The sequence below is a fragment of the Danio rerio genome, chromosome 5 (genome assembly GCF_052040795.2).
Source record: "Danio rerio strain M-AB ecotype USA chromosome 5, GRCz13ab, whole genome shotgun sequence".
NCBI classification, from domain to species: Eukaryota; Metazoa; Chordata; class Actinopteri; order Cypriniformes; family Danionidae; genus Danio; species Danio rerio.
Genome location: NC_141025.1, coordinates 14855171 through 14867873, shown reverse-complemented (window position 1 = coordinate 14867873; position 12703 = coordinate 14855171). Strand labels below are relative to the sequence as shown.

General features: G+C 38.3%; 1 protein-coding gene across 3 annotated transcripts; it reads right to left on the bottom strand.

Annotated features, from left to right (window-relative positions):
* Positions 1–2312: 2312 nt before the first annotated feature.
* LOC147843890 (uncharacterized) lies at positions 2313–9987 on the bottom strand. Of its 3 annotated transcripts, XM_087253288.1 has the most exons (4): positions 9907–9987; positions 9316–9672; positions 8868–9045; positions 2313–8733 (listed from the first exon to the last, which is right to left on the bottom strand). In XM_087253288.1, the coding sequence occupies exon 4, from the start codon at positions 8636–8638 to the stop codon at positions 2945–2947; it is 5694 nt and encodes a 1897-aa protein (XP_087109414.1). In that variant the 5' UTR covers positions 8639–8733; positions 8868–9045; positions 9316–9672; positions 9907–9987; the 3' UTR covers positions 2313–2944. The 3 variants fall into 3 exon arrangements, with proteins under 3 accessions (XP_087109414.1, XP_087109413.1, XP_087109412.1); XM_087253287.1 differs by having other exon boundaries at positions 8868–9672; XM_087253286.1 differs by having other exon boundaries at positions 2313–9672.
* Positions 9988–12703: the final 2716 nt, after the last annotated feature.

Genomic DNA, 12703 nt, shown 5'->3' with positions numbered 1-12703 from the left:
ACTATGATCATTTTTTTGACAAAAAACACAACTCACCAAGACGAGGTTGTCTCCACCAGAATTAGTCGCCAACACCTTTCCCACAGAGCTTCGAGTCTTCAACGTCCTTGTTCCTTCTTTATCGCTTGATTTCAGAGCATAAAGTGATGTTATAGGATTGCACACAATCTTGGCTTCCTTTGTGAGGAACTTAACAAATTGGCTGAAACTTGGAAAGGTTTTAGTATTTTCTTCAGTTTCCATCACCTCTCTATTCCATCTTGAAGTTAACCAATCAGGCAGCTTGGCAAGAATTTTTTGGTTCTCATTACAATCATTTAACACTTCAAGTTCTTTAATTTGAGGAATGGCAGCCTCACAACTACGAAGGAAATCTACAAACTCTTGTAGTTCCAAACTTTCCTTGGGACCAATCTTTGGCCAAGCATAAAGCTTCTCTCGAAATGATTTGGCTATAAGAAATGGATTTCCATATCTTTCTTCCAAAATCTTCCAAGCTGAACAATAAGCCGAATCTGTTCCAAGAAGAAAATGGCCTTCAAGAGCCTTTTTGACAGAATCTCCTACATACCTCCGTAGATAGAAAATCTTCTCCACTGCAGGAATGGATTTCTTCTCTATTAACATTTGAAAGGACGTTTTCCAATCATTGAACTTAAGTGGATCCCCATTAAAAACCATTGGTTCTGGCACAGGAAGTCGATTGACACTCATAGATTCAGTCAAAGCCTTGACAAGAGAAGTATTATCTATTTGTGGAGTTGTCACTGTTGGCTGTAAAGTGACATTTTTTGTTGACAAATTATCAGGTCTGTGGTGTCTTTTATCCACATGGATTTCTTTAAATTCACAGTCATGAGACAAGTCACTCAAAAGTTCATCATCTTCTGAAACTTCACTCTGTTCATATATCTGCATACGTGCTTTAGCTGCATTTAACTTCTTAACTGTCTCCAAACGTTCCAGTTCGCGGCGTTTATCTTCTAATAACTTACGTCTAGCTGCATTTTCCACCTCGTGCTGAGCTTTCACCTTAGCCTCTTCTTCACGGCGCTTCAAATCATCAGCTTCTTGTTCAGCTATACGCTTCTTATCTTCAGCTTCAAGCTTCTGAAGTTCCTTAAACTGACGATCCTGTTCCTTTAAGACTTCTAAAGTGGCTTCATTAGCAGCAACCTCAGCAGCAGCTTCTTGTTTTTTGGCAGCAGATAAACTTGAAAACTTAGAAGATCTTGACTTACTTTGAGACGATGTAGATGTTCTAGAAATCCTTGTGCCGACACTGACCTCTTCAGATAACTCAATGTCACTCCATCCAGACTCCATTTCCTTATTCCCTTCGAAATAATGCTTCACCAAAACCTCCATTTTCTTTGTGACTGCTTCACAATGGTCTACTCGGCGGCGTGTATCATGGTCAGAAATACTCAAATGGCGTAGATCTTCATACCCAGTGCCTACAACTGCAGAAGCCTTTGTCATTCTTGCCATAACATCTTGTAATGATTCAATTGAAGAAGACTCAGATAATAACCACTTTACTTCTTTGACAAGAGATTTCCATTTATCATAACTGACCTTGAATCTCTGTTCATACCTTTCCAACTTCTCTTCTTGCAACTTCTGACCCTTTTCAGTCAGCTTACGAGTCCTCTTTCCTCTTCGTAGCTCAGTCTCCACAGCATCAGAAGTTTCCGTTGCCACCTTACTTCTCACTGAGGGCTGAGTTGCAAGTTGCTGATTCACTCTATCATCCATGGGCCGCTCACCTAAATCTGACATTGTTCAAACTTCTCCTTTTTCACTTCTAAAATCCTTTTCTTTATTATTTATTCCTTAATTTAAAGTTAAGACCATAAATCATGCCTTAATTTGATTAAACACTGAAAGTGAAATTTACCCTTATTTCACAGCAATAGAAACAGGCAGTTAAACAGTACTTAATTTACATACAAGTCAATAATAAACCACCAACATTTTGAAAGGAACATGACAATATTAAACAATACTTAAAGTCTTTGCAGTCATTAACCACAGTTAGGTACCTTTAATCACACTTAACTGCACCACTCTTACTGCTGGTCTTGACTTGTGCTGCTCTTCAAGTTATGCTTGCGTCTCCATATTACACCGGCAATGTCCTTTCCTTCTGATATTGCTGAACCATGTATAATTTCACTTCGTTGCTTTGCACAACAGAACACTTGACTGAGTTCATTGGTTAAATTGTCCTGCTTCTTCTTTCATACTCGCAATGAGCCTTGAGTTCTTACTGTAGCTCCCTCCAGCAACAAACGAGCAAGAGTCTATGATTTCTACTGACTGGTTTATTTTCATAGCAAGTCTTCAGTTCTCAACATAGAGCAAACCACAAGACATCAGGGGTGTACCAGACGTAAGAACTAAAAAACATACAACAATGAATTACAACAGTGCATTTCCATATCAAATGAATCCAAATCACCACATTATGGTCACACATAACACTGGATCACATAATCTTAACTAATACAATTTAACTTTATAAATAGCACCGCTCATAAACAAACAGTTAAATGCACACACCAAACAAACAGCAACAACAACACCACACTTCAAATCAAACAAAACCAACAAATCATACAAAACAAACATACCTCATTGGCTGGTTACGGAAGGGAGAAACTCAAGAAAAGCATAAGCATTCCTTAGCTTGTTGAATGCTTGGAAGTGAATGCATTGGTCTCTCTACTCACAGTGGTGCATCATTTTTATAGTTCCCCCTGAAATTAGCTCCGCCTTAATTAGTTCCTAGGTGAACTGGCATAAGATCTTAAACACACATGACATCTGCTACACTCCCACCAAATCACTTGTGATTTTTTCCTGTTTTATAAATCACACTTAAACACAATTATGAAAAATAATGCAACCCATGGAGTGATAGTGTGAAATCAAGCAGTCTTCAATCAGCTTCAAGAAGAATGACTACCTTCTGTATTGGACGCTCAAGGTAACTTGGTTTAGACAATCGCTTACCCTTTCCATCAAGCGAAGAGTCACTCATTAACAACTTGACTTGTCTCACTTTGCCATCCTTTCCTTGGTACACGTCTACCACCTTTGCCAATTTCCACTTGTTACGTGGTGAAACATCATCTTTAAGGATTACTATGTCATTCACTTTAACATTCCTGCGATTCTTATTCCATTTCTGTCTTTGCTGAAGATTTAAAAGGTACTCTTTTCTCCAGCGCGACCAGAAGTTGTTGACTAAATACTGCACTTTGCGCCATCGTTTACGGAGATAAAGATCTTCTTTGACAAACTCTCCAGGTGGTGGTTCCACAATCATAGACTTCATTGTCAAGATGTGATTTGGGGTAAGAGGTTCTGGACCTAGAGGGTCATTCAAATGCTCAACAGTCAAAGGCCTGCTATTCACAATAGCCATAACCTCATACAACAGAGTTCGCAGGGAAGTACTGTCAAGTGCCCCAGGACATTGGTCAAGAACAGAAGTCAAAACATTTCTTACGGTACGGATCTGTCTTTCCCAGACACCTCCCATATGACTTGCTGATGGAATGTTCATGATCAACTCGCAGCCAAGTTTCTTTATCTGCCCTTGATCCATTGTTTTCAATGTGCTCATAAATTCTCTGCTTGCCCCCACAAAGTTCGTACCCTGATCACATCGAATTTGGCGAACTGTTCCACGAATGGCTATAAAGGAGCGGAGAGCATTAATAAATGCATCAGTAGACAGAGCATCAAGCATTTCAATGTGTATGGCTCTGGAACACATACAAGTCAACAATAACCCATAGCGTTTGAGTTGCCTTCTACCATCGGTAACATAAAAAGGTCCAAAACAATCCATTCCACACAATAGAAAAGGTGGAGTTGGCTGCACACGATCTTCAGGAAGATCAGCCATTTTCTGTTCTTCTACACACCTTCTAAATTTCCTACATTTCAGGCATTTGTATATGTGAGAAGAAACAGCACTACTGCATCCAAGAATCCATATACCATTGGACCGAAGTTCATTCACGGTCATTCCTCGCCCTTGATGTTGTACTCGTTCGTGATAATGTTTGATTAGTAATGCTGAGAAATGATTTTTCCTTGGAAGAATGGCAGGATATTTTACGTCTAAATGAAGAGTTGCATTTGCCAAGCGACCTCCAACTCGCAGTATGCCTTGATTATCCAGGAAAGGACTTAACTTGTACAACTGGCTTTTGGTTTGAGCATCAGATGTAAATGCTAGTTGTTTCTTGAGACTCGTCATTTCATGGGAAAAGGTTGCTTCTTGAACTAACCGAATGATAAAGAGCTCAGCATCTTTCCTTTGCTCCAAAGTAGTAGGTTCAAAAGCTTTGGATTCAAAACCTTTAGCTTCTCTTACATACCGTTTAAGTCTGGCAATGGCCTTCACCATCCTTGCCCAGTCCGAGAATTTGAGAAGACGTTCTAACAATGATTTTTCTTTATTTGCTTGGATATTGAAAACTTGAACCTTTCGAAGCTCTGGATCATTACTTGTGATCACATCTCCCACCTTAACTTCATCACTGGGAAGATCTTTCTGCCACAAGAATTTTGGTCCCTTGAGCCAACTTGACGCCACTAGTTGTTCAACCATCAAACCTCTAGAAGCAGAATCTGCAGGATTGTCTTCAGTGCCTACATATTTCCATTGATTCGATTCAGTACTCAACTTGATACGTTGAACACGATTAGCTACAAAAACTTGGAATCTCCTAGCATCATTGTTGATGTATCCCAGAACTACCTTAGAATCAATCCAGAAACATTCCTGTAAATCCTTAATGTCCAATTCTTTCTTCAGCATATCACTGACCCGTACAGCGACCACTGCAGCTGAAAGTTCTAGTCTTGGAATAGTAGTTATTTTTGTTGGTGCAACTCGTGACTTTCCCATGACGAAAGAGCAATGAACCTCACCTGATGCACTGACTGTTCGAAGATAGGAGCATTCCCCATATCCTGAGATGCTAGCATCAGAGAAATGATGGAGTTCAAAACGAATGGCTTCGTTACTTATCTGTGGAACATAACATCGTGGGATCTTCACATCAGCTAAATTTGGCAGATCTAAAAGCCAACGTTCCCATCGAGATTGCAAGTCTTCAGGCAATGAATCGTCCCAACTAGCCTTGTTGTAGCACAGCTGTTGTAGGATCTTCTTGCCCACCAAAATGAATGGTGCCATAAATCCAAGTGGATCAAACACAGATGCTATCGTTGACAACACTCCTCTGCGAGTAAATGGATGTTCCTTTACAATGACTCTAAACTGGAATTCATCAGATGCAATTGACCATTGAACACCAAGTGCTCTCTCCACATACATCTCACCCAGATCCAGATCCAAATCCTTTACTCCTTTAGCAAGATCCTCTTGAGGAATTGAAGCGATAACATTCTTACTGTTGGAAATGAACTTGTGAAGTCGAAGTTTCCCAGTGCTACAGAGTTTCTTAGCTTCAGTCACAAGGGCAATTGCTTCAGCTTCAGTTGGAACACTTACTAATCCATCATCAACGTAAAAGTTCCTTTGGATGAACCTAATAACATCTTCAGTGAACATTCCTTTTCCTTCAGCAGCAAGATGTTTAAGACCATAATTTGCACAACCTGGGGAAGAAGCTGCACCAAATAAATGAACTTTCATTTTATACACTGAGGGTTGAGCTTCCAAATTGCCGTTGTCCCACCATAAGAATCGAAGATAATCTCGGTCCTCTGCTTTGACATGAAACTGATGAAACATGCGTTCTATGTCACACATAATGGCAACTGGATTTTTCCTGAAACGACACAAGACACCCACTAGAGTATTTGTCAGCTCTGGGCCTGTCAAAAGATGGTCATTTAAAGAAGTTCCTTGAAACCTTGCAGAACAATCAAAAACAACTCTAATTTTTCCAGGCTTTTTTGGATGATACACTCCATGATGAGGAATGTACCATGCTGAACATTTCTCAGCTTCTTCAGGTGGAACCTTCTCAGCATCTCCACAGGCAATGATTTCATTCATGAAAGCAGTATAATCACTGTAATACTGCATATCCTTCTTAAATCTTCTTGCCAAACATTTGAGACGATATACTGCACAGACTTTATTGTTTGGCAAGTTAGGCCTGTCACCTTTAAATGGTAGTGGCATCTCATAATGTCCAGCCTTATTTAATGATGTACCTGCTTTCATTTTCCCTAGGAATCGAAGATCCTCTTGAGACATACAGCAATCCTCAGATTCTTGCTCACAAAAATCAGATTCAAACACCCTGATGACATCTATTGGAGAAACCACTTCTTTGATTTGTGTTCGACAGACATAGTGCACCTTCGTTTTGAGATTGACAGAAGCAGGTATACTTGGCATTACTTGCCTCACAATAATCTGATGACTTGTTCCATAAATATCGCCAGAGTCAACACATGGATTACCATGACCAATTACACTCCATCCCAAATCGGTCCTCTGTGCAAAAGGTTGATTTCCTTCACCAGCCACCACCTCTCGTGGAAGAAGAGCCTGTGGACAGTTGTATCCAATTAATAAGCCAACATCACAACCTTGTCGAGGAGCAAGGACATCTGCAATATGTTCAAGATGAGGCCATACTCTTGCTGTTTGTGGTGTAGGAATGTGATCTTTGCTGGCAGGAACAAACTCTCTTGAATAGGTTGTTGGCAGAGGAATCCTAGTTTTCGAATAAAACCCTCTAACTTGAAGACCCTTCATTTTAAAACAAGGAACGACTGTAATCTTTGAAGCCATAGTTGCAAGTTTCAATTGAACTGCTTCCTTCTTAACATTCAATGCATGTGTAGTCTCTTCAAGAATAAAGGTTGTATCACTTTGTGTATCAAGGAGAGCATATACTAGAACCTCTTTTTCTGGTTCAGATGTTGTAGACACCCATACAGGTATAATAGAAGAAGTGCAGGTATTATTAATTTCTTGCATTACCTGGTTCGAAGTTGCCTCATTTAGAACTCTTGTGTGTCTATGCTGATAAGGATCTGTACTCTTCTTAAAGCTTTCAGTCACCCCATGATTTCCAACACTCCTTGAACGATCTTCATGAAGACAGGTAGGATGGTTTTTTGCACAAATGTCACAGACACTTCTGTTTTGACAAATCCTTGATTGATGTCCAGGCTTCAAACATCCAAAGCATAACATCTTCTTATAGACAAACTTGTGTCGTTCAACAACTGTCTTCTCCATGAACTTATGACATTTATGAAGACTATGATCATTTTTTTGACAAAAAACACAACTCACCAAGACGAGGTTGTCTCCACCAGAATTAGTCGCCAACACCTTTCCCACAGAGCTTCGAGTTTTCAACGTCCTTGTTCCTTCTTTATCGCTTGATTTCAGAGCATAAAGTGATGTTATAGGATTGCACACAATCTTGGCTTCCTTTGTGAGGAACTTAACAAATTGGCTGAAACTTGGAAAGGTTTTAGTATTTTCTTCAGTTTCCATCACCTCTCTATTCCATCTTGAAGTTAACCAATCAGGCAGCTTGGCAAGAATTTTTTGGTTCTCATTACAATCATTTAACACTTCAAGTTCTTTAATTTGAGGAATGGCAGCCTCACAACTACGAAGGAAATCTACAAACTCTTGTAGTTCCAAACTTTCCTTGGGACCAATCTTTGGCCAAGCATAAAGCTTCTCTCGAAATGATTTGGCTATAAGAAATGGATTTCCATATCTTTCTTCCAAAATCTTCCAAGCTGAACAATAAGCCGAATCTGTTCCAAGAAGAAAATGGCCTTCAAGAGCCTTTTTGACAGAATCTCCTACATACCTCCGTAGATAGAAAATCTTCTCCACTGCAGGAATGGATTTCTTCTCTATTAACATTTGAAAGGACGTTTTCCAATCATTGAACTTAAGTGGATCCCCATTAAAAACCATTGGTTCTGGCACAGGAAGTCGATTGACACTCATAGATTCAGTCAAAGCCTTGACAAGAGAAGTATTATCTATTTGTGGAGTTGTCACTGTTGGCTGTAAAGTGACATTTTTTGTTGACAAATTATCAGGTCTGTGGTGTCTTTTATCCACATGGATTTCTTTAAATTCACAGTCATGAGACAAGTCACTCAAAAGTTCATCATCTTCTGAAACTTCACTCTGTTCATATATCTGCATACGTGCTTTAGCTGCATTTAACTTCTTAACTGTCTCCAAACGTTCCAGTTCGCGGCGTTTATCTTCTAATAACTTACGTCTAGCTGCATTTTCCACCTCGTGCTGAGCTTTCACCTTAGCCTCTTCTTCACGGCGCTTCAAATCATCAGCTTCTTGTTCAGCTATACGCTTCTTATCTTCAGCTTCAAGCTTCTGAAGTTCCTTAAACTGACGATCCTGTTCCTTTAAGACTTCTAAAGTGGCTTCATTAGCAGCAACCTCAGCAGCAGCTTCTTGTTTTTTGGCAGCAGATAAACTTGAAAACTTAGAAGATCTTGACTTACTTTGAGACGATGTAGATGTTCTAGAAATCCTTGTGCCGACACTGACCTCTTCAGATAACTCAATGTCACTCCATCCAGACTCCATTTCCTTATTCCCTTCGAAATAATGCTTCACCAAAACCTCCATTTTCTTTGTGACTGCTTCACAATGGTCTACTCGGCGGCGTGTATCATGGTCAGAAATACTCAAATGGCGTAGATCTTCATACCCAGTGCCTACAACTGCAGAAGCCTTTGTCATTCTTGCCATAACATCTTGTAATGATTCAATTGAAGAAGACTCAGATAATAACCACTTTACTTCTTTGACAAGAGATTTCCATTTATCATAACTGACCTTGAATCTCTGTTCATACCTTTCCAACTTCTCTTCTTGCAACTTCTGACCCTTTTCAGTCAGCTTACGAGTCCTCTTTCCTCTTCGTAGCTCAGTCTCCACAGCATCAGAAGTTTCCGTTGCCACCTTACTTCTCACTGAGGGCTGAGTTGCAAGTTGCTGATTCACTCTATCATCCATGGGCCGCTCACCTAAATCTGACATTGTTCAAACTTCTCCTTTTTCACTTCTAAAATCCTTTTCTTTATTATTTATTCCTTAATTTAAAGTTAAGACCATAAATCATGCCTTAATTTGATTAAACACTGAAAGTGAAATTTACCCTTATTTCACAGCAATAGAAACAGGCAGTTAAACAGTACTTAATTTACATACAAGTCAATAATAAACCACCAACATTTTGAAAGGAACATGACAATATTAAACAATACTTAAAGTCTTTGCAGTCATTAACCACAGTTAGGTACCTTTAATCACACTTAACTGCACCACTCTTACTGCTGGTCTTGACTTGTGCTGCTCTTCAAGTTATGCTTGCGTCTCCATATTACACCGGCAATGTCCTTTCCTTCTGATATTGCTGAACCATGTATAATTTCACTTCGTTGCTTTGCACAACAGAACACTTGACTGAGTTCATTGGTTAAATTGTCCTGCTTCTTCTTTCATACTCGCAATGAGCCTTGAGTTCTTACTGTAGCTCCCTCCAGCAACAAACGAGCAAGAGTCTATGATTTCTACTGACTGGTTTATTTTCATAGCAAGTCTTCAGTTCTCAACATAGAGCAAACCACAAGACATCAGGGGTGTACCAGACGTAAGAACTAAAAAACATACAACAATGAATTACAACAGTGCATTTCCATATCAAATGAATCCAAATCACCACATTATGGTCACACATAACACTGGATCACATAATCTTAACTAATACAATTTAACTTTATAAATAGCACCGCTCATAAACAAACAGTTAAATGCACACACCAAACAAACAGCAACAACAACACCACACTTCAAATCAAACAAAACCAACAAATCATACAAAACAAACATACCTCATTGGCTGGTTACGGAAGGGAGAAACTCAAGAAAAGCATAAGCATTCCTTAGCTTGTTGAATGCTTGGAAGTGAATGCATTGGTCTCTCTACTCACAGTGGTGCATCATTTTTATAGTTCCCCCTGAAATTAGCTCCGCCTTAATTAGTTCCTAGGTGAACTGGCATAAGATCTTAAACACACATGACATCTGCTACAGTAACACTTTATTTTGATGGTCCATTTAAGTATTAGTAGACTGTCTCCTGCTCCTTTAACAGACATTTAACTAACTATAAGAAACTTTGTACATGTCAACACTAACCCCAACCTAACAGTCTACTTACTGTATAATCTTATGGTAATTAGTTGGATGCAATGTAACTTAAATTTAACAAACAAACCATTAAAAAAAAGTGTGACCCAAAAAAAAAAATTACCAAATGAAATCCCTTTGCTTATACTAAAGAGCTAGAGGGTTCTTCATTGGAAAACATGGGTATGTACTAGGGATGCTCATTTCGGTTAATTTTGCCAACAGATAACTGCCGCTCGCTAACCGAATATTAATTTTAAACTGGTCAGCTTAATATTAAATTATTACTAAATAAAAATAAATGTATGTGTCTATTTTATGTCTGACACATTAAATATTGCATTTTAAAATACTGATTTATTTTAACGTGAATACAATAACAACAGAACATCTTCATGCACCTGCAGTGTTTCAAAGAGCAGGAAAACAGAATAAACTAAATAAAAAGAATAAAATAAATAGTCCTGCTCTGAATATGTTTTGCTTAAATGAAAAGTTTAGATTACAAAAAGTAAAACAGTAACTGCATGCTTTTCAGGAACCAGCATATGCTGTTTTTTCCCAATCATGTTCTTTGTCTTCCGTCAAATCATCACCTTAGAAATCTAAGCTTCTATCTGTGCTCTAAATGATTTTGAGATATTGAGCTTCAGCGCTTTTTGCATTCCATATAGCAAACAATGTGTGTGACATTTCTCTTTCACATATTAACATGACAGAGACCCTAAATGAACTCTAATTGTAAATTATCAAAATTGTCTTACATTTGCAAATTGGAGTAAAAACAAAACCATGGTAAATGCAGACAGAACCTTCTAACTCTGAAAAGTCCTTTTCCACATGGAATTATAAGGTTTTGTCTGGCAGATCAATCATTGAAGCATTACTTTTCAAGAAATACAATCAAAAATATATAAATTTACGTTGTAACAATATGCTGATGCTTGAGAAAGTTACATTTTTTGCCTTCTATAACATTTATTTTGTTTTAGGATGATTTTTTTTCTGTGCTAAATATAAATGCTAAAGTAAATTGAATGACTACAAATTGGCACAGTCAATAAGTGTTTTGGTACTGGGCATTCACCGCATAGCCATTTACTGGTATAATCGGTGGTTCATTCCGCCATGGTAACCCTTAAGGAATAGGCAGAGAGAACAGATTTACAGGAGCTCTCAAGACCTGAGCTCAGACATCAGGAGGGAGCCCCAGGCTCAATGACCTTCTAAGCTCAGGGCTCTCTCCCAGGACAGCATGCTAAACACGCTTTAACAACCATTAGCTAAGTGTGAACTCTTAAAAGGTTATTTAGTGCAATAACACATCCTTAAGTTTGAAATGTCTGAGTTCAGTTTAAAAGTTAATCAGATTTGAATGCAAGAGTTGCTGTGGGGACAAACGTAACATTTATTTATGTCCCACTGCTAATAAACAAACCTTATTTTTCACTTCCAAACTAGAGCTTTGAGTCTTTTGATTCAGATGTTTTATAAAATGAATGCACATTGCCAATAATTATAAAATATTAAAAGATTGTAGAATATTTTTAAAAAATATTATATTGATGGTTTGCTTTTAAAGCATTTGCTGGAAGAGACATTTAAATGAACATGCAGGACAAAATATGTCTGCAGTTAAGATCAACAATGTCATAGTCATATATACTTAAAATAAACAAGAATAAGCCAGTAAATCTAGCTAATTTTGTTACTTTTGTCCTCACTGACAGGGTCAATGGTAGTGCAGCTTATGTTTTAAGTGAAATTATTTTGAAGTTATTCTACATTTGTAGATATTGATAGACCACACTTATGAGTTAGTAACCATGGCAAAAATATATTTCTGTCTAAAACTTTACCTTATAAAACATTTTTTTAATGAAAAAATTGTACTTTAATCCCTGCTCACCCCTACTCTATTACAAGGGTTTATGAGGACAGCCCTATATGGCCCTGTAATTTAATACGCTCGACCTTCAAGTCTTATGACATTCAATATTTGCCACAGGTTTCATGAGTATGTAGAGTTTAAGTGTAGGGCCATATGATAAGTGTTTTTTAAATGCATTACATCTATGGCGAGTCCCTGTAAACCACCAATGAGTGCGTGTATAGATATTATGCAGTACCAAATTCAGAGCCTCGTCTGCAGCCCAGCACTTAAATCCAATTTTCCAGCTTACACCATTAAGTTCTGCTTTAAAAAGCTTTCACCTGACAGCTTTCTGCAAACCAGCGCAGGACCCGTTCAGGAGACTAATTCAATTAGTGTCAGCTCAGTCCAACAGTAGCAGGACTTTACTTTCATGACCGGAACAAGCAGTACTGACACAAATTAACATTAAGCAAGAGAGAACATTTGGAAAATCACCTTTAACGGCATTAAGTGTACCAATTATGACATTTTTTTTGAGCTCCTGCCAGTACATTCAGATCCATCCACCCATCTATTAAAAAAAAACATTCTCATTTCTCACTGGGTCAGAAAGGGTTCATTTA

Excerpts from the sequence above, each read along its gene's own strand:
- LOC147843890 (XM_087253286.1), bottom strand. The coding sequence starts at position 9,052 with ATGTCAGATTTAGGTGAGCGGCCCATGGATGATAGAGTGAATCAGCAA.